Source organism: Catharus ustulatus, chromosome 3 (assembly GCF_009819885.2).
Source record: "Catharus ustulatus isolate bCatUst1 chromosome 3, bCatUst1.pri.v2, whole genome shotgun sequence".
Lineage (NCBI taxonomy): Eukaryota > Metazoa > Chordata > Aves > Passeriformes > Turdidae > Catharus > Catharus ustulatus.
Genome location: NC_046223.1, coordinates 18,473,355 through 18,493,299, shown reverse-complemented (window position 1 = coordinate 18,493,299; position 19,945 = coordinate 18,473,355). Strand labels below are relative to the sequence as shown.

Genomic DNA, 19,945 nt, shown 5'->3' with positions numbered 1-19,945 from the left:
CATGTAAACCTCTTTGCAGAAAAGCCCCTTCTGACACAGAGCTCAGCCAGTAGAAATTGAAGCATTTGATGTTGTTTCCTGGCTCCGGTCAGATGTTTGAGTAAATAATTTTGTGCCTCTATTTCTCTTTGTGCTCCTTTGTCCTGGTGGTTTCAAGTGTTAGATTTCTTCATTGGGGAAAGTGTGTTTGAACAGCCTGGCACCAGGCAATGTGGAGAGAGGGGAGCTGGCCCCAGGTCTTGCAGGTCTGACATTATTAATACAAACAAATGGTAGGAGGCATAAAGTCCCCACAAAGAGAAAGCACCAGACCCAAACAGCAGTGCCAGAAGTGGGATGAGCTGCTGGGGCTCCAAAATTTTCCAGTTTCCTCCAGAGCTGACCCAAATGGGATTCACTCAGCAGTCTCCTCCATGGGCTTTCTCTTCTAAGTGTCACTAGCAGCAGCTCTCCTGTGCTCTCTGGCTGCTCCAGGGGGGAAGCACAGTTTCATCCTGGAGAGCAGCAGCAACTAAGACAGGTCCCCTAAGGGTGGGAAGAGAACGCCTGACTGTATAAAAGCAGCCGCAGCCCCCAGGGCATCCCCAGAGCAGTAAATCCCACATAAAGCCTTCCTCTCTGGAGGCATCACTGGTGGTGGGTCAGGCACTGGAGGTGCAGGACATGACAGAGCAGAGTCCACAGCCCCACTATGGGGGGGCTGGGCACGGCAGGACATCCCTGGGATCCCTGGGATGCAGGAGCAGTGTGTGACCACTTTCACGGACTTCCAACTACGCGTCAAAAGAGATGAACCGAGACAGCTGACACTACTACGGGAGTTTATGAATTGTAAGGCCCTCCCAGCTCGTACTGGGAAAGCCAAATCCCCTAAGTGCCGGGAGTGGAGGAAAAGCCTCAAGGCAGCGGCGCCCGGGGCGGCGCAGGGCGCGGAGCGCATCCCGGGCAGCGCTGGGGCGCGGAGCTTTCCCGCGGGAAGCGCTCCCGGTCCCGCGCCGGGGGCACATCGCCATCTCCCGGGGGCACATCGCCATCTCCCGGGGGCACATCGCCATCTCCCGGCTCCCGGGGGAAGCGCCGGGACCTGCTCGGTACCGAGACCTCGCATCCACCCCCGCGGGACCTGGCAGTGCTGCCGTGGTGTCCCCCATGCATTCCCGGCCATCCATTCCCTGCAGCAGCACACAGCCAGGAGCTTTTCCACTCTGGCAACCTCCTGCTTCCCTCCAGCCACACTGGGCAGGAGGATATAGGGGCCCCGGAGCTGGTGCCAAGCTTCAGGCTGGGGGCTGATGCTCTGCATCATCCATAGAGGGTAAAATCCCTCCTGAGGCCCTTCCCAGAGACCCCAAAACCCCACCAGCTTGTGTTGGGAGCAAACCTGAGCACACCGTTTGACCCCTATCAACCACCACACTCAAGTCCTGCATTTTCACAGGCTGCAATGTCCCAGCACCCCCTGATTTATGGGAGGCTGGCTCTGTCAAGTAGTGCCTAATCAGACAATGTTGAAGGAAAGGAGCTGCCCCTCCTACCTACAGCCTAAGCAGATTGCCTTGCACCCCCTGGCACGGCTAGAGGTGCTGGTAGGCTCTGTTCTGTGAGAGAATGTCTGAAGTTTTATCTGTTCTCTCTTAGAGAAGGTCTAATGTTTTCTTTGTTGCATTAATGGAAGTCCTGGCCTCTCTGTATTGAGTTTTTGAGTAATTTAGTTTATTAATGCAGAAGGTGGCAGGGAGCTCTGGGCTTTGCCTTGGGAGTGCAGTAAAGCTGGGCTGGGGGGCCAAGCCACAGATGTGCCGATGGGAGCCCGTCCCTCCCAGCCCTCTGCATAAACCTGGCGTCAGCAGATGCCAGCACTCAGTCACAAGGGATTTCTTTTCTTGACTTAGTTCCTTTTCCTCTTCGAAGGCATAGGATGAATGTGTCTTTACAGACCATGTAAATCTGCGTGTAGATAGGGCCAGGGACTTAGAGATAGGGAAGTAATGGGAGAAACTACCAGTTCTAAAAAATGTTACCAACTGACACAGACTGCTCCTCAGCCAAGGCCCTGATAAAACACTGAACGTTGAGAAGAAGAACAAAGACTGAATGGAATTATGAATATTGTTTTGTTATATATAAAAAAGGGGGGATGTGCATATTAAAGGGGGACATACAGTAGGCCTTTTGAGAATTCTGTACCTTCCAAGTACCTCAGCCAATGGAAGGGAAGGAAGGGAAAGGAAGAGGGTGTTGTGGACAGGAAATTAGAATAAAAAGGAGGCTGCATCCTCCAGCAATTCGAGAGATCCCAGGGGAAATGCCCCATGGCCTTTCCCTTTATTCAAATAAAGTTGCAGGACTCCTCTGTCTCCTTTCTGGACATAAGCCTCTGGCATTGTGAATTTTTCTGCATGTTCTCCATCACAATGTCATGGTGTTTCCTCAACTCTCAAAAGAGGTTTTCACAGAACAGGCTTCTTGACCCTGCGTTTTTGCATTTCAGAATGCAGCTAGGTAAGTTTTGGAGGCTTTTGGTTTCTTCTGAAGGTAGGAAGAGGAGTCACATAAGAGAGAGACCCCAAAAACTGGACCTGTAAGTAAAACAGGGGCTGTCAGCTCTGCTGCAGTGAGCTCAGCAGCCAGACAGGAAATGTTTGCTTTCCCACAGCTCAGGAGACACCACTGGGTGCACAGGCAGCAGCCTCCATCCAGTGTCCTGCCAGCTCTGCCTCCCACCAAGAGGTTTTAGTCTTCAAATTCCATGCTGCAGGGATCCTCCAGCAGTTTGTTTTAGAGGACCCATGGTGAGCCTGGTCTGGTTCCCAGGCCAGGCTGCTCCTGAGGATTTGAGCACTAAATCTGGCTTTTCTAAGGGGCAGCTCACCTGGCCCTCCTCAGCCACGTCTGTGCCAGAGCAGCTCCTGCTCTCCTGTGCTTGCACAACCAACCAGGAGGGAACGGAGCTGCCTTCAGGCTCTACAACCTGATTCCTCCTTCATTGCAGAAACAGTCTGGGGGTTTTTGTGCCCTTTGGTCCAAAGCGCTTCCTCTGGCCCTGCCCGGAGTGCAGCTGAGAGGGAGAGGAGCAGGGGGAGTGTTTGGCTGTGCCAAGCAGCTCTGATTGTCCTGGGTACTTTGGTATTCTCCAGTGCAGAAATCACAAGGTGGCACTCAGAAACTGCTCGGTGGGAGCCAAAAACATTAAAAAAAAATTGAAACTGCCTTCAGTGGCCTTCCCTGCAGAAGGGGGATGGAAAAATTCAGGCCTCTCTAGGGGATAGCTCCCACTGAGCCTGGGCCTCCCACAGCCCCAGCTCTGCTCTCCCCCGGCCCTGCTCCCTGCAGAGCCAGTTCCTGTTTGTCTGGATCTGTTCCTAATGCAGGGTCCTTCCCTACTCTTGCTTTTATGCAGCACTGCTGGAGCCTGATTCCCCCCAGTCACGGACATGAAATGCTGTTCCAAAGCTGCCACAAGCTGCACAGGGCAGACACTGAATGCACACCAGGGGAATGCTTCCCATATGCCTTTATTTGCAATGTTACAGCACGTTTTTACAGGCACTGTGCGTTGATGTTCCAGACTGGTTGGATTTTTTTTGTCTGTATTACCCAATGACCGAGAGGAATGGTGGGAGTACGGAAAACCCCTCACAGCAACCCTTCCAGCCTCCAGGAAAGCATAAGACATCTGAGAGCAACAATCTGCTTCTTCCGAAGCCACGAAGCGAGGAATCTGGTTTATAAACAGGCTTAAAAAATAACGTACATATATAAGAGCGGCTCGAAGCTAAAGTACAGCGGTAAGTGGAACATAGCTACGCGTATCTGTGCACACCCTTTCTCCAAAGCTGGGAAAGGCATGGCTTAAAAACTAGAAACACAGTTAAAAAAAAAAAAAAAAAGATTCCATGCATTACGTTTTAGTGTTTTGTGCAATTAAAATGGGATGAAAATAAATATAACTTAAAAAAAACCCCAACCTTTTCCATGACACTAATGGAACAGAGGCAAAGTCTATAAGGCACTTCCACATGGGCTATTCTAGAAAGCCTGGCAAGGAGCTAAAACAGTGCAACCATTTACAATGGCATCTGATGAACAAAAGACACCTGTCTGGTGAGATATGAACTGAGAAAAACCTTAGGAAACTTCAGTCCTTGGGAAAGAGGCTTGGCTGCAGATGGCTTGGTGGCCAACTCCTCCTTATTGCTGCAAGGGAGGTCTCCCCCACCAAGGGTGCTGGACCCATCAAACAATGGCAAAGGGGTCTGGAGCCCTGCTCCTGGGGAGTGAGATGGGACAGTGGGTTTGGGGATGGATGGAGCAGGCGAGGGATTCGTGGCTGCCAAGCTCCTGCGCTGCACGTTCCTCGATGTGGGGGCTGCCGCCTCCAGCAGCCTCTCCAGGGGTGACCTTTAGCGCACCAGCCCTGCCGCGCTCGGTTCAAATGTTCCAGGAAGTTAAAAAATAGCCTCCGCCCTAAATAGGGAACTGGGTGTTTTCGCAGGAGTGGGAGCACAGGAGCCGTCACACGGCCCCAGGCTGGGGAGCAGCGCAGCTCTGTGGAAAAAGGGGAAGGCACCACGGGGATGCCTGACCCCAGCTCTACTTTGCCAAAGGTGTCTAACCCCGGAGCTGCCTTCCTGCTGTAATCCTTCACTTGATGCAGATGGAAATTATGGAGATGCTCCAGGTGGGAGGGTTGCCCTGGGCTAGGTGTGAGTGTTGGTGGCTCAGCCGGTGATAAAAAAGACTGATCAACCTGGATGGCTACTTTAGGTCTCATAGTAGTCCTTTATAAGCTTTTTTTTCCCAGCTAGGGAGGATTGGAGACCCCAGGTAAGGTAGGCTGGAAGCAGTTCCTAGCAGGGGAGCTGGAGCTCTAGAGAGGAGCCCAAAGTTTTGCTCACCAGGGCACCCAGCACGGGGGACACGGGTGGGAAGCACCTGGCCATGGCAAATACCTGTGCCTGACTACATGGCCCTCCAGTGCCACTCAGAAATAACTAAGCAACCTGTACAAGATGTCTTGAATTCAAATGACACCCCAAATCTGCCCTTCTAGCAGCTCTGAAGGACTTGGCACACCCAGCTCCTTGGGCTGAAGGATGCTGGCAGAGACAACTAAAGGGCTCCCACTACAGTGTCCTCCACCATCTCCACACCTCACTCACACTCTCTGACTGCCAGAGGGTCCTGGGCAGGGTCACTGAGTGTTTTCAGGACAATCCTGGTGCAAGAACAGGCTCCTTCCTCTGCCAGCCCCCTTAACATCAGGCTGAGCAAGAGACAAAAACACGATAGGTAAAGCATGCACTTGCCTAAGCAACCCCACCAGGCTGCTCTGGGCCACCTGCTCCCACTGACTCTGCAAAGCCAAGGTTTCAAGTTCAGCTTTTGCTCTGGCAGGTTAGCTCTCTATTTACAAGGAGGGGTAGGGGGAAAACAACCAAGACAACCTAAAAAAAACCACAACAAAAACACATTAAATAGGGAGAGTATAGCTTCCAAATGGGAAGGGCGAGGGCTGGAAAGTGTCTTGTAGTGCAGTTCAGAAGAGTCAGTCGGGGGCAGGTTGGGGGTAGTGGCAGAGTCGGATGCGCGGCTTTAATGCAAGTCTTCGCTCTGGGACAACTCTGTCAGGATCTGAATGAGGTTGTCCAGCCCCCAGAGGTAGCCATCCTCTCTGTTCCCTTCCACCCAGGGCACGTTGTGCTGGAGAACTTGTCCCTCTGGTAGCGGGGTGGTTTTCCCAAAGTCAATCATCCAGACTTTGGCTTGCTCCTGCTTGTCGTGAATGAAGAGGAGAGAGCTCCCAATTACCTGTGGAGAGGTGAGACCAATTAATGGTGCTCCTGTTGCTCATTTTCAGCCCTCTTTGGGGCTTTCAAACACTTTATCTCAGCCTGCATTTCCAAGAGATGCTGCTGCAATTTTGCATGAGGAAAAGCAAGCTCTGGGTGCTGCTGGTTGTGTTCTCACATGCAAATGGGGCATTTGGACAAGCTGATTTACTCACACAAATCCCAGGTCTTGGCAGAAGGAAAGGATTAGAAAAACATGGGCATGAAAGATAAAGATGTTGTTTTGGAAAATGAGCTAAGGTCCCTTAGCAAGGAATAAGATGAATTGTCTCAGCCTTCAGATGGGGATTTTTTCAAGGCTGGGTCTTTGTGATCAGCCTGTGCTTTTCACACTCTCCAATCCTGCAGACACCACCCCAGGGATGGGGACACTCCAAGTACAAGTAACTTGCAACCTGCTCTCCTGCCTCAAACACCATCCAATTACACCCAGACTGACCCTGGCACTCACAGCACTTTGGGGGTGCAAGGTACAGAGCTGCATGCTCATGAATCTCCTTTTCCCTGAGTTCACTCAGCTGCATCTGCTTTGAAGGGCTCTTTCATATCCTGATAAGCCTTTGGGAAAATCCTGCAGCAAGCAATGCTCCTTATGATGTGTAGGTACATGGAAGAGAATCCAGCTGGTGTCAGCCCTCCAGAACAGCAGCACTAAATGTTACTGGGGACTCCCACATCCGTGCTATCAGCAGGGCTTAGCCTGAGGTTTACCTTTAGATGAGGGTTTTGAACAGGATGCATGTACTGTTTGCAAAAGCCGTTATGAATTTACATTTTTGTGAAGACTTTTTCCTCCAGTGTGTTGGGAAAACATCCAAGGTCCAGAGATGCGTATTATTTCCGAAAAATGCTTATCTTTAGCTCTCCTCCTGCTAACCTCTTACAGTCCTCTCTTGGCCAGGACATAGCATTCTAATTTTAAGGAAAAGCCTTTTGCTGACATTCTTCATTTGCGTGTCCTGGACTGCTCAATTCCCCTGCAGCTCCTTGGAGGAGCCCTGCTCAGCAAGGGCCCCACAGAGGGACACAGAGCTTGGCAGACCTTCTGCTGTGCTTCATTTCAAAGCAGGATGGAAAGTCAAAGCTGTTGCTTTTTAATTTTTAAGGAGTGGAAACTCCTTTCAAACCCTCTTTGAAAGGCTGCTTTGTTTCTGTGTTTTCAAATGAAACCCTGGCACTCTGTTTCAGGGAGAATTTTGTTTCCTGTGTTGAACTACCCTGAAACCCTCAGTTTTGACATTTCCCTTCCAACTGCCTTCCAGGCGCTGCCACCAGGAGGCATGGCCCCATCTGTTTTTAGCTCCTGGCAGGACCCTACTTGTGTAGCTGGGGCTGAGGTGGCTCATGTAGCTCTGGATGAGGGACAATGGGCCCTTGGAACTGTGGCTCTGGAATCCTGGGAGTCAAAGGTTCCTATGAGGCTCTTCTGTTCCTACACCACATGTGACAAGGACATACACTCTCATATTTTGTTAAGTAGATGCAATAGCAAAATTATTGCATTAAATTGTGAAGCATTTCAGTTCCTCAAATGGTCAAAAGAGATAATGTTCCCTCCTTATTTTCCCATCAGCACTGAATCTTCACTGTAGAAAATGTTGGTGTTGTGGATGCTCATTTCTGTATGAAATTCCTCCTAAAGGAAGAGTTCATACTGTAGTGCCCCAGCTACCTCAGGAAAGGCATATTTGGGGTATCTGCAATTTATGGTTTGTGTTGAAGTCTTGTTTGATCATGGGGAGCAACTGTCAGCCAAGAGATACCTGCATTCAAACAGACATTTCTCCTGAGAAAAACCCTGTGCTTTTACACTGACAGGGAATATTCCTGTTTATGACAGGAATATTCCCTGTCATAAACAGCCCAAGTTCCTCCTGGATCACTTTTAATCTGTTTGAACATTGGCTTTCAGTAGATGTGATCCCATGTCAAATGCATAAACAATGTACGTTATCATCTATATTTGCATGTAAGTATTTAAATACACGTATGAAAATAAAGATATAAGAATAAAACAGCCCTTGACTTCAACTTCTCTGCTTGGACAAGCTGAGATTAAACAGTCTGCCTCTCCAGGCAGATCTATCTAAACAGCAGTATTACCTCATGGCACTTGAAGAACGGGGATGTCTCCAGGGTAGCGCGGATACCCTTCAACCGGTTAAGATAACTGTTCTGGAATTACAAAAAAAAACCAAATCCAAGCCATCAGTGTTGCAGGAAACCTAAATAAAAACCACTGCATTGGGGCAGACAGGAAAGTCACCCCTGTGCCCAGCATCCTCCCACAGATCTTTCCCTTTCAAGAGTGTCTCCCTTTTTTATGATCCACTTATCCTGTGGCTTTCAAAACTTAGTGAAAGCCTTTGCTTTTGCTGAGCTGGTGCTTTCTGCAGAGTGTCCCTGCTGTGTCCATGGTGAGAACACCTAATTCAGCAGCTGCTACTTCTTCTTCTCCCCTGAACTCTCTTAATAGATCAACTTTTCACTTCATCTGTCTTTTTAGCACTCAGTCAATCACACATCACGAGACACTTCTGCAACTCCGTTATCAGCACTTCTGCAAAGCTGGTCCCATAGGCAGAAGGGCTTTCACAATGGCCAGCACACAGGTCAAGATCCACGAGCCTGTTCGAGCATCACTGCAAATTGCTGGAAGGCACTGAACATTCTCAGGGGGCTCCACTGATTTTAGGATTTATATAGAAGAATTAAGCACAGGAGCACACACAGAGCAAGTATCTGGGCACTGTAACACACTTGCAAGGGGACAAGAGGGGATTGCTGTATAAAAATGCACTGGCCGAGGAGCCCCATCCAGAGCCACGGCATGATGTGTGCTCCAAGTTCTTTGGGGATAAAATGCAGCCAAGGCAACTTCATCTTCAGATCCAGGAATAATCCCTGGGTAATTCTCGTGAAAGCAAGCATGCCAGTTTGAAGGAGACAGTGCCAAGGGCCACTCCAGCTGGAGCCTTGCATTTGGAGACTTTATACAGTGCAGCTTAAAATGGGAGTGCTTTGTCAAATAAATTATTTGACACAGTTGGTGTAAATTGTTTACAGCCAGATCTCTTATTCTCTTGGCAACTTAGGGAAGCTTGGAAATGCCGGCTGTGGCTTGCCCATGTGAAGTGTGCCTGGCACAGGACCACCCTTCTGTGAGACCAGGCATAGGCAGCCCACCCTGCCAGGACTCACCACTCACACAGAGGGGTACAGAGAGGGCTTGGGGTGACCACCAGCCCAGGGGTGAGGGGCAGAGCATGGCTGTGACTCCTCAGTGGGTTTTGGGAGCCAACCCTGGAGATCCTCAGCAGACTCAGACTTGGGTCAAGCAGCACTGCTGCTGCCAAGTCCCCTCCCAGCTCTCCACTACTTTCCCCTCACCCTGCACCAGGATGCTGTTTCTCTTCAACATTTCTCATGCTTGTTAGGAGAGATTGCTAAGGCTTCAGCCCTTCAGGCTTCAGGACCTGATGACCTGAGGCCAGGAAATGCCCTCTCCAGGCAGTGCCCACTCACCAAAACGTTCCTGTTTCCTCTGGTGAACTCGCTGAAGGCCTCCATGACTTGTTCCTTTGTCCGTGTCTTCTTGAAGTCCCGGTTCACAGTGCCATCCTCTTTCTTGAAAAGAAGGGACAGGGATGAGTTGGATGGGGAGGAAGGGAGTTGGGGCAGGAGTAGTGTTTCTACAGCCATGCATGTTGCCAAGTAGGATGTGACCAGAATTTTTGGCAGCTGAAGGATCTGTCTGTGGAGCAGGGGTGAGCAGAGGCAGCAGGTCTCTGCTTGCACATCCCAAGTTATCTCACAGCCCCAATCTCTACTGCAAATGAAACTCTCCATCATCACATACTTGCCCAGGTCACTGGCAGTGTGGACAAACTCTCCTCAGAGACCTGGTGCTTGTTGCTGGAGACTACCTGTTCCTGGTGTTTCTGTGCCCAAATGGCTTCCCATGCTCCTGTGGCTGAGAATGGCACTGACAACAGCCCTGGACTGTCTCCCTGGCTTGGGGAGACAAGAGAGCATGATGGGACAAAACTGAGCGTGGATGGAAACACCTCAGGAGCAGGAACAAAACTGCTTCATGAGAAATCCTCCATGGACCATTGCAGCAAGAAGCAAGCCCCATGGCTGTCTGGCCTCACTGGTCCTTTGACAGCCCATGGATCACAAACCCTTCAAGGCAGCAGCCTGGCACCAAGATGCAGAAGCTTTCTGCTCTCTTCTGCCTTTTCCCCAGAGGCACACCCATCCTTGGCCTGCCATGGGGATGGATGGCATAGCTTGTCCAGTGCAGGGACGGCACTCAGCCCTGGCTCAGAGGCTCCTGTCTGAACTCTGGACAGCTTTGTAGGTCTCTCTCCCTTTCCCTGGTCCTTCTGGGGCTCTGATTTTTACATCAACTCGTTTCATTGTCCAGAGGGGCCGTGGGACAGGCAGGCAGAGCTCACTTCCTGGATACAGGGGCTATTTTAAACCACACTTGCTTGTGCTCACAGCTCCATTGCAGGGCTCCATCCCACTGCTCCAGACAGCTTGTTTGCACACAATAGAGCAAAGGGACAGGGGCCAAAAGATATCCTGTGGGCTGGGGAAGATGAAGGATGAAGGAGCAGAACAGAGGCTGGGGGAGGAAGAAGGCACAATGAAATCTGCCCTGGAGGTTAGAGACCCATTCAGGGAAGTGTCCCAGCATAGGGCAATTTGCATCTCCCTGGAGAGTGGGCTTGCTGTGGGCATGGTGGCCAATTCAACTTGGGGGAAGATCAAGTGCCCAAGGCAAACCTGCCACCAAACTAACATCTGAACTGCAGTTTGGGATGAATCATACAGCACACTTCAGCTTTCAGCTTGTATTTTGTGTAAGCATTAACAAAGGTGGTAACAAAAGCAACGTACAAAAGCAAAACTCCAGGAAAAACTTTTTACCAATTGCAACGACTGCACCCAGCTTCAAATCACACTGGACTCAGCCTGACCATTTTGCTTCCACAGGGTGTAAAAGCAATGCTCAGGGCTGGCAGAGCGTGTATTGGAAGGGATCAGGGACAACCTTTTCACAGGAGACTCCAGCTGCTGATGGACCATGCAGAGTAGGATCTCTGCTTTTAGCTGTGACCTTGCTGAGGATGCTCTGGTGGCACGTGTGTCATGTATGGGGGAAGGGCACTTTGCTATATGTCCTTCATGCGAGCCCTGATGTGGCAGCTCAGAAATGAACCCACCCTCTCCCAGGGGGATGATCGATATCAATCTGGAGAAGGGCCACAGCACTAACTTCATGTGTACAGAGCACAACTTTCCACAAAGCATCCAAGAAAGGAGATGGACTTATAAGTGCTCCTAAAAATAAAAGAAAATCACAGATGGCCTTTCAGATAAGGCAATCTCAGCTTCAGGAAAGCCAAGCAGCCTATCCGTAGTGCTGCTCCCAGCATTACCCGCCTCCTGCAGTTTCCTTGCCCAGCCAGAGGTTGCTGCCATGAGGCTGACAACTGCCATGACATTTACAGGTGTCCAGGCCCCGAGGGGCTGCCTTCCACACAGAAGAAATGTGAGGGGGGCTGATAAGGACTATTACAACCTCCGCTCCACCAGCGATTCCAGCTCACGCTGGCGTCACCGGGGCAGGGCTCAGGTCAGCCACATCTCCCTCCAGTACTGCCTCTGGCCTTGGACAGGGCTTGGGAGTCTGCCTTGGCAAAGTTAGGTGGAGGCTTTCCGGGCTGGTTTTGGGACCCTGCAAACATTCCAGCCCTGAGGAATGCCATCCCACAGTGGCCTTGCTGCAGGCAGTGGTGAGTAACACTCACAGCAGAGCAGCAGCTCAGGAGCGTCACTTCTTACACTGAGCCCCAGCAAGTTTCTACTGGGCCACCAGGGATCATTCTGTTACTTTCAGCATGGAAATTTTATTAATAGCTACTGTTTCCAACAGGTTCAAGCTATTCCAGAAAGTCAGATGAATGTCATTATCTCCTTTTGCAAAGGAAAATTTCCATTTTAAAGAGGAAGAACTGGATCCTCAAGGCCCCCTGGGAAAGGGAGAGCTCAGTCAGGAAAGGGATGCTGTCCTCATGCCCAACCCTGAACTGCTTGTTTGCCTTATCTGAATGTGCTATCCAAAAGGCTTCCACTGCTCCTCTCCTTCCTATGACCCCTTCTCACACGTCCAGGGTCAAATCCTGTCCTTCCCTTGCACTTCTCAGTACTCTCCTCTAGCAGCCCCTATCCATGAGTGAGGGGCAGGGCAGATTCACCACTGCTCTTCACAGGGAAGCATCCACAGCAAGAAATAAAGCACGGGAAGACAGCCAGGGCACTGAAGGCACTTTCCCTAACACAGAAACTCAATCCCAGAAACAGGGAGAACAACAGGGATACAGCACAGCATGACCAGCCCTGTTGGAAAAAAAGCCAGCCGTGAAACAGCATGAACTGCTAATGCTTTAGCTTAGGGGAAAATAACCCAGAAGCTGAGGGATTTAAGGAAAATTACAGTAATTAGAGCCTTGATCAAATTAGTCAGCACCCTAGCAGCAGTAGCAGCAGGAATACTGCTGGAGGCCAGCACTTCTCAGAATTTTTCAATTAAAGGGCTGTTTCACCTCTGAAAAAAAATCCACTGCTCAGATCAGGCAGCAACTCATTTATAGCTGGCTAAACAGAGGTGCAAATCTCATAACTCTTTTATGGCTTTTATTTTCCTCCACAGTGTTTTTTGGCCTCCCTTGGGATATTATTTGTGTGGGTTGTTTTTGGTTTTTTTTTTTTTACATTTTTTAATTTCAAGTGCTTCACATATGACCTATCCCCATGCTCAGACTGAGAAGTACCACTGGAGACCAAGGATGTATTATCATGTTGGACTATAAATATTTCTGATTACACCAAAAAAGTAGGAAGAAGATCAGTGCTTGGGAGATTTAGTCCCAACTGGTCTCCCTTTTTTATATAACCTAAATTTCATGAAAAGGAAAACAGTAATGGGAACTAGGCATGGGGTTGTCCCGAGCTGGAGCAGCTCAGTGTGCTCATGGGCATCCACAGCAGGAAAAGGTCTTTGGGAGACCTGGGGACATCAGGGAAAAGCTGTATAAGCAGGCAAGTGCCCTACCCAATGCAGGCCCTGCAGAAAGCTGTTGTGGGGAGCATGACCATGAGCATCCTAGGCAGAGACACGGGATGGGCAGGAGTGCCTTGCATTGCTGGCCAGGAAACTTTTGAAGGGGCTCAGCCCAAGAGCTGCTCCTGGGGTTTCTGAGAGCGTTTGAGTTAGAGGTAATGCACTGTATCCTACTGGCCATGAAACAGCTGAATGAAGAAGGTGGAATGTGCACAGAGCAAGAGACATCTCCCTTCTGTGGGTGGTTAGAAGTAGCAGCTCTGAGTGACCCACTCCTGCTGACCTTTTAAACCCATGGCCTAACCAGCATTTGTTTGTTGGTGAGGTGAAGGGAAACACTACCATATATCTGCAAAATCTGATGTGAGGGCTTTATCATAGAACAGCTTCATTTGTTTTAATTCTGTCATTTTGACACCACTATCTTCAGGCAGGATGCTAGGCTACAGAGACCCAGATAGGCACTCTTGGGGAATTCTGCCCAACTCAGAGAGGAGAAAAATAATTTGTGATCGAGAGAAAGAAACTCCTCCAATCAAGACACATGCAGATATTGAGCCATCATTTCACTAAGAGCAAGTGACTGCTCTGAGCTACTGCCTGGGCCCTCAGCAGCTACCCAAGCCTGAATTACTGCAAAAAGAATTTGACAGAACTCCACGTGGCTGCCAAGCCAACATCATGCCCAGGCATGCGATAAAACCCTTGGCTCAAGTGTGATATTACCTTTAATTCATACTGGCTGGCTATCAAAAGGCAGAGACCATTGCTAATGTTGATGCAAGCAGTGTCACTAATACTCTGTGGTTACAGACCTAACTTTGCTCAAGCACCCTCCCAGGCGCCTTTCTCGCTGCAAAGCCTCCTCAGAGGAAATCTCCTGGACTGGCCCATCTGCTGGGGACACAGAAACATCCCAGCTCCATGTCTCTAGAAATGTGAGCGCTGCTCTGAGCAAGCACAGTCAGCAAGTTACATGTGCATGCAGGTGCTGACAGAAAGTGCAGCTCTGTGTGTGTTTGTCCCATTTCATAGGGCTCAGTTGCTGAATCTTCTGGACAGGCTTGCAAACACATCCTCCTTAGTGACTGTGGCTAAGATCACAGCTCCAACCGCAGATCTGCACACATTCAAGTGGGATTTGGATTAATGGCTCAGCTCAGTGGCAGAGCAGAACTGAAAGCAAACAACTAATTCGAGTCTTCAAGTTGGAGGATGGCACTTTGTATTTTGCAGGGAGAGAGAAATCAACCGAGCCGCTGATGTAATAAGATTATAACTAAAACCATCCTTTTGCATGGATGCCCTGAGCTCAGCTGCATTCTCAGAAGAGCAGCAGTGCCCTGGGTGAGGAGCCTGTGTGGTGGTTTGGCTGCAGGGGCTGTGGATGTCCAGATGTGATCCACTCTCACCACCAGCCTGCTGCGTGTGTACCCCTGTGAGTGGGGCTAGCAAGCACTCCCAGCAGCTGATCCCCTGCCCTGCACAGCTGGCCAGACTCACCTTTATCCCCTCGATCCTGAAGCCCAGCGTGGCGGTGGAGCTGATGGTCTCCCTCCACTGCATGTAGCGGGGCTTGGTCACTGCCCGCAGCACATTCTCCTCCTCAGTGGGGGCATCGGGGTCCACCTCAATCATCTTCTGGTACATGTCCTTCCTCAGGCTCGGCTTCTTCCGGGCCTTTATTAACTCCTCCTCCAAGTATGTCCTGCAGGGAGTGAGGTGGTGTATGAGCAGGGCCACCACACCAGGTGCCATACATCCACAGACAGCCCTTGCCCCAGAAAGCAGCCTGATCCAGGCTGGCTGATCCCTAAGGAATAGTGCAGTATAGGAAATAATGGAGCAAGCCTCACTGCGGCTGAATTGATCCTGATTTAATTATCACTCCATCCTCAGCACCCCATATCTCTTCAGTTCATCAAGGAACCACAGCCAGTCTGGCAATAGCAAGGGAAGGTATTTCTCACAGGTGCTCATGGCCTTGCTGCTGCCACCCTGGCAGCCTCCTCAAGCCATCCCTTGTTCTGAGGGGCCCATACCCCAATGTTCAGGAAACCTGAGCTCTCACCTGAGCTAAACATGCCTTTCAAGATATGCCCAGGAAACTGTGCACATGCTCTGGGAGTCAGCCAAATTGAAGACAGGAGGGATGTGTGTCCCATCCTTCAGCATTAGCTGCTGCTCCCTTTGAGGGTCAGCCAAAGCTGCTCACATGCCTCTCCTGTGCTTTTCCATCCCCTCACTCTGTGGCTCTGCCTTAGCAGATGCTAAATGGGGTGTTTTCACACAGGGCTGTTCCACTGATGGTGATGATTTTGCCCAGTATAGGTCTGCTTCAAGTGGACTTGCTAGCAAAAGCTTTCTCTACAAGATGAAGCACAGGAAGGGTGCCTTGGTCAGGTGCTGACCACCATTCCAGGTCCACAGGGTGCAGCCAGTTTGGGGGAATGGGGGAAGGAGGATGGAAGGTGCAGAGGAGTGTGCAAAGACTTTGGTTTTATCCATACTTCAGAGAAGCACCTCTCTGTGCCAGAGCACAGTGGTGGAAAAGTTCTGCACTCTTGACATGCATAAAACCATCATCCACAAAGTAATACTTCCTGCAGCAATAATAAACCACCACATAATTCCTCTCACAGCTCCCAAACCAATCCTGGCTCAGCCTGGAAAGTGTCCAGGCCCTCCTCAAACAACCCACCGAGTTGAGTGAGATGTCCCAGCAAAACAACACAGGAGTGAGCCTATCTGTCACTGTTCTACACGTCCTGCTAGCCATGCCCGGCTCTGCAGAGGGACAGTGCCCTCTGCCCATGCCCCTTGTGCCAAAATCCCAGCACTGAGTATGTGGCTCACCTCCAGAACCAAGCCAAACAAACTAGGAGGGTGGTGAGTGGACTGTGTGGGACAGTGTGCCTCTGTCCCAAGAGGCAAACTGGTGCCTTTGCTTAGGGCAGACATCCCCAAGCTATCAGCCCCTTTGAAATATATTGCAGGTAAAAGCAATGAAGATCTTTGGCTGAGATCACCAAACCCACGATTTTGGAATAAAATAAGATGGAATAAAGCAGCAGAATAAAGCAGCAGCATGCTAGAAGTGCTGCTCAAACTTCTCAGAGAGATGGAATTTCTCTTATGAGAATGACAGATCATCAATGTCTGTGGCTTGGTCCTCCCCATCGCCTCAGGTTTGTGCCAACATCAAGGCTTAAGAAAGACAAAGTTTTGTCTAGGAGCAACTGCAGTAGGCTGCCATATCCCAAAGCCAGGTTGGCATGAAAAAAACAAACCTGTATCTGCCTGACAGCAAGCTTCTGTCTCAGAGGACAGGTTTAATAGCCCTAAGGTTTAGATTATTTGCTCAGCCACGGGGATGCCCCATTCCACAGCATGAGCTCTATTCATCCTCTCTCACCAGCTCCTCTCACAGCACCGTCTCATTTCAGGATGATGATGCCCAGCACATTTACCCCCTTGCCTGAGCTCCAAAACCCCAGGTGCATAAATCACCTGACATGATCTTTGCATGGGAGGCTTTCTTCCTCCCAGAGACAGCCACAGGAGCACCTGGGCAGCATGTCCAGCACCTGGGTAGCTGCTATCCGGGTCCAGAGTCCTGTTTCCTTCCCACAGCAGCATGCGTGTGCCAGCCGGGGCCACACGGCTGCGCCGGGCCCTCTGCCCTTCCCTCCACCCCTCCTGTGGAAAGTATTCCCCGCCTCTTCCCTGCCGACAGCCCGGCACGCCAGTTCGAGTTTCACATCGGGATTCAGGAGGGGAAAAAAAGATTCCTCCCTCCCACAGAAACCATCAGTTTTTCCAGCAGCGCAAGCGTCTCCACCATGTCTGGGCTGCGCCTTTGCCAGCGAGGGGGGTCTCAACTCTTCCTGCCACCAGCCTGCAGCACACCCAGGGCTGAGGGGTGGCCTGAGGCTGCTCCAAAACTGGCAGCCACCTGGGGGTCACCAGCCCTGCTCACATCTGCTCTGGGACACGTTTGTCAGCTGTGGCACAGCTCACTCAAAAACTGCTGCTGGCCAAGTGGCTGTAGCCTGGATTCTGGTGGATCTGGAGAGGTGGTTCTCAAGAAGGACATGGGTGATGTTGCTCATCCGTTAGGAAATATTTCAAGAGCTTTGCATGAAAGGCACTGAACTACTTAGCACACACATTTTATCCCTCCAGTGCGCATCAGAGCAAAAGCTGAGCAGAGGGAAAATTTCTCACTCACTGAAATTGTGCCTTTCAAGCGTCTTTATTTCACCCCTCTGGCACCCTGGGCAGGATCTCCTACACCCCATCCCTTGGCTGTGTCCTCATGTGACACAGAGGACCTCTGAACAGCTACTGTACTATTCTTGTGTATCCAAAGTCAAGCAGAATGCTGTCCCCTCTGCCACACCAAACCTTTCCCAGCATGCAGGACAGACAACAAGTGGAGAAGGAAGGAGCCTGGTGTATCCTTTCCACACCCAAGTTTCCCCATGGCTCTCTCCTGGTATTGGCTGAGCTTTACCTGAAGACCGGTGAGCCTGGTATTCTTAACTGCAGGAAGTTTTACCTAGGAGATGCATTTATTTTTGAGTATCCCACCTTAAAACTGAGAAAACATCCCCAGCGCCACTCACCTGACCCCCATTTTGCAGTCCATAACACAGGGGGAGTCAAACTCAGCCAACAGATCTTCCATCTGGTTGTATCTCTCCCCGTCCTTGACCACATCTCCGTGGTAGGCAGGGACATAGGGCTTCAGGACATCGTTCATGAGGCGGTCGAGGCACCGCTGCTCCGATTCACAGTGCTTTTTCAGTATCCTGCCATTGGCTGCCGCCTTGAAGCTACCTGAGGGTGACAAGGGACAACATGACACTTGCTTTGGATGGTGGGGGGATGATGCTGTGCCTTCTGAAAAGGAAGGGCAGCCCGACACCTTGGAAGCACCTCCATTTACACGTGCACCCAAAGGAGTCCCTGCAGGCAGGGACTGAAAAGCTCAGGTTGCCAGAGGTTTATGATTAGCACTGTCACACCCCAAAGAGGGCAGAGACCTATCCTGCAGCACCCAATGCATTTACTTCACATCCTCTGTGCACTTCTTGGTGGGTTAACATCTTTGTGTCTATGCTCATGTGTGGGACACCTTTGTGCTGGGCAGCATCACCTGCCCAGCCCAAAGCACCTTCACACTACCCTGCATTTAGGTGAGTCACTCTCCTGGGCTAGAGACTGGGAGCTGCACTGTGACACTCATGCAGCAGCCTAAAGCAACTGAGGCCAACAGAGCCCATTAACCTGAGACAAGGAAGAGCCCTGCCAGCACTCTGTCCCTCCCCACGCTCCCTACCTGCGTGTCCCGCTAGCTGGATCCAAGGGTACTTCTTCTTGAAAGACATCACAAACGGGGACCAGTGCACCATATTCTTGATCTTCCTCCATGACTTGCTCTGAGGGGAGAAAAAATCATGAAGATGAATGCAATGTTTTAAGCTTTTACTGTCTGTGAAGTCACTTCAGGCAGCATGCAGCTGTTCTGGACAGGGAAAGAGGCACCACAGCCAGCGCAGGATGGAAGCAAACAGAAAATCTGCTCTTTTCCCATTGTGCTGTGCCAAGCTGGAGCCACTGGGCCTCAACTCTACATTCAAAAATCACGAGTAACTTCACTGAAGTGGATGGCGTTACAGCGTTGTTCCAGTTGGCTGCTCCTGCTGCAGAGCACCCAGCCATCCGCACTGCCTCGTCCCCGCTCCCTGCATCCCTCTGTGGGAGCAGCAGGGACATTAACCCATCCCCAAGCACTGCATTAGGTAACAGCAGATGGAGGGGGAAGGCAACACAGGACTGCCATCCAGCCACAAAACCGAGCTGCAGGTCCTGAGGGGAACAAAAGAATAGGCACACAGAGGCTCCCTGCCTGGCTTTTGTTCCCCATGAAAGGCAGCTGCTGTGTCCATTAAGCTGGCAACCCACGTGGGCTGATCCCCCTGGGCTGATCCCCCTGGCCCATCTGTAACTACAGTTCAGAGAACAATTCCCTTCTGACATGTTGTGTTTCTCACCAGATAGATTGCTCAAAACTATTTACATGATTCTAATGAAGGCTGCACTGGATGTATGAAAGCCTCCCTCAATGGCTCCTTCCTGCGAGCTCTCCCCTGGATTGTTCCAGGGAACACACCACCGGTAAAAGGCAGAGGATGACCTCTTTCTTATCTTGGCCCCAGAAGGTGACGGCACAAACAAATTATGTGAGCGATATACAACGGCAACAATGGAAAAATGCCTTCTTGTGGGAGCTGGGACAAACAGCGTAGTCCTTGGCTGCTCCAAGTTTCTGGGTTCAGCTGGAAGCCAGCAGATAAATTATCCTCATTTGCTCTGCTCTGAAGGCATGGGAGGGAGCCTTCCAGAAAGCCCAAGTAATCTCTTCCTCGTGTTTGGAGAACTGGCCCCTGTTCCAGTAATGCTTCACAGACAGGCAGGGAAGAGCCAGCAGCCCCAACTTGCAGTTTGGATGCTTGCTGGGGGTGAACTCACAGCACAGGAATCCGTGCTGGGAACTGCTAACACGTTGAAATGGCGAGCAAGAAGCCAGACAAAGATGTTAGTGTCTAAAGCATAGAAGTTACACCGGGTTATCCCTGCGCCGTGCACCAGCCCGCTGGGGAGCAGGGAGATGCGGGGGCTGCCCAAGGGGTGGGCAGGACAGGGGCGGGAGAGGGCAAGAATAGAGGTCCTTCCCCACCTCGCAGCCTGGGAGGAGCAGGGCAGCCCTTCCCTGGAAGGCTGCCCGTGGCCAGGAGTGTCCCCGTGCAGCCTGGCACTGGTACAGCCTTGCAGGAGTTTGGCAGGAGCTGCCCAAGCAGGGGTGACACCGGGCATACCCTTCTCTCAGGCTCCTCTGCTCACTGAGCTTGCTTGCTTTGGCAGGGGGGTCGGGCAGTTCTCTACCTGACAT

The 19,945-nt window shown here is 50.9% G+C and overlaps 1 protein-coding gene across 1 annotated transcript in view; it reads right to left on the bottom strand.

Moving 5' to 3' along the window:
* Nucleotides 1-3,497: 3,497 nt before the first annotated feature.
* The window catches only part of ITPKB (inositol-trisphosphate 3-kinase B), a 65,527-nt gene continuing 49,079 nt past the window's right edge, over nucleotides 3,498-19,945 (bottom strand). The window contains exons 3-8 of the mRNA XM_033055932.1: nucleotides 18,332-18,431; nucleotides 17,616-17,829; nucleotides 14,491-14,695; nucleotides 9,378-9,479; nucleotides 7,956-8,027; nucleotides 3,498-5,811 (exon numbers count right to left, since the gene is read on the bottom strand). Coding sequence (XP_032911823.1) covers nucleotides 5,596-5,811; nucleotides 7,956-8,027; nucleotides 9,378-9,479; nucleotides 14,491-14,695; nucleotides 17,616-17,829; nucleotides 18,332-18,431 — 909 coding nt within the window. The 3' untranslated portion in view covers nucleotides 3,498-5,595. The remainder of the gene's footprint in view (nucleotides 5,812-7,955; nucleotides 8,028-9,377; nucleotides 9,480-14,490; nucleotides 14,696-17,615; nucleotides 17,830-18,331; nucleotides 18,432-19,945) is intronic.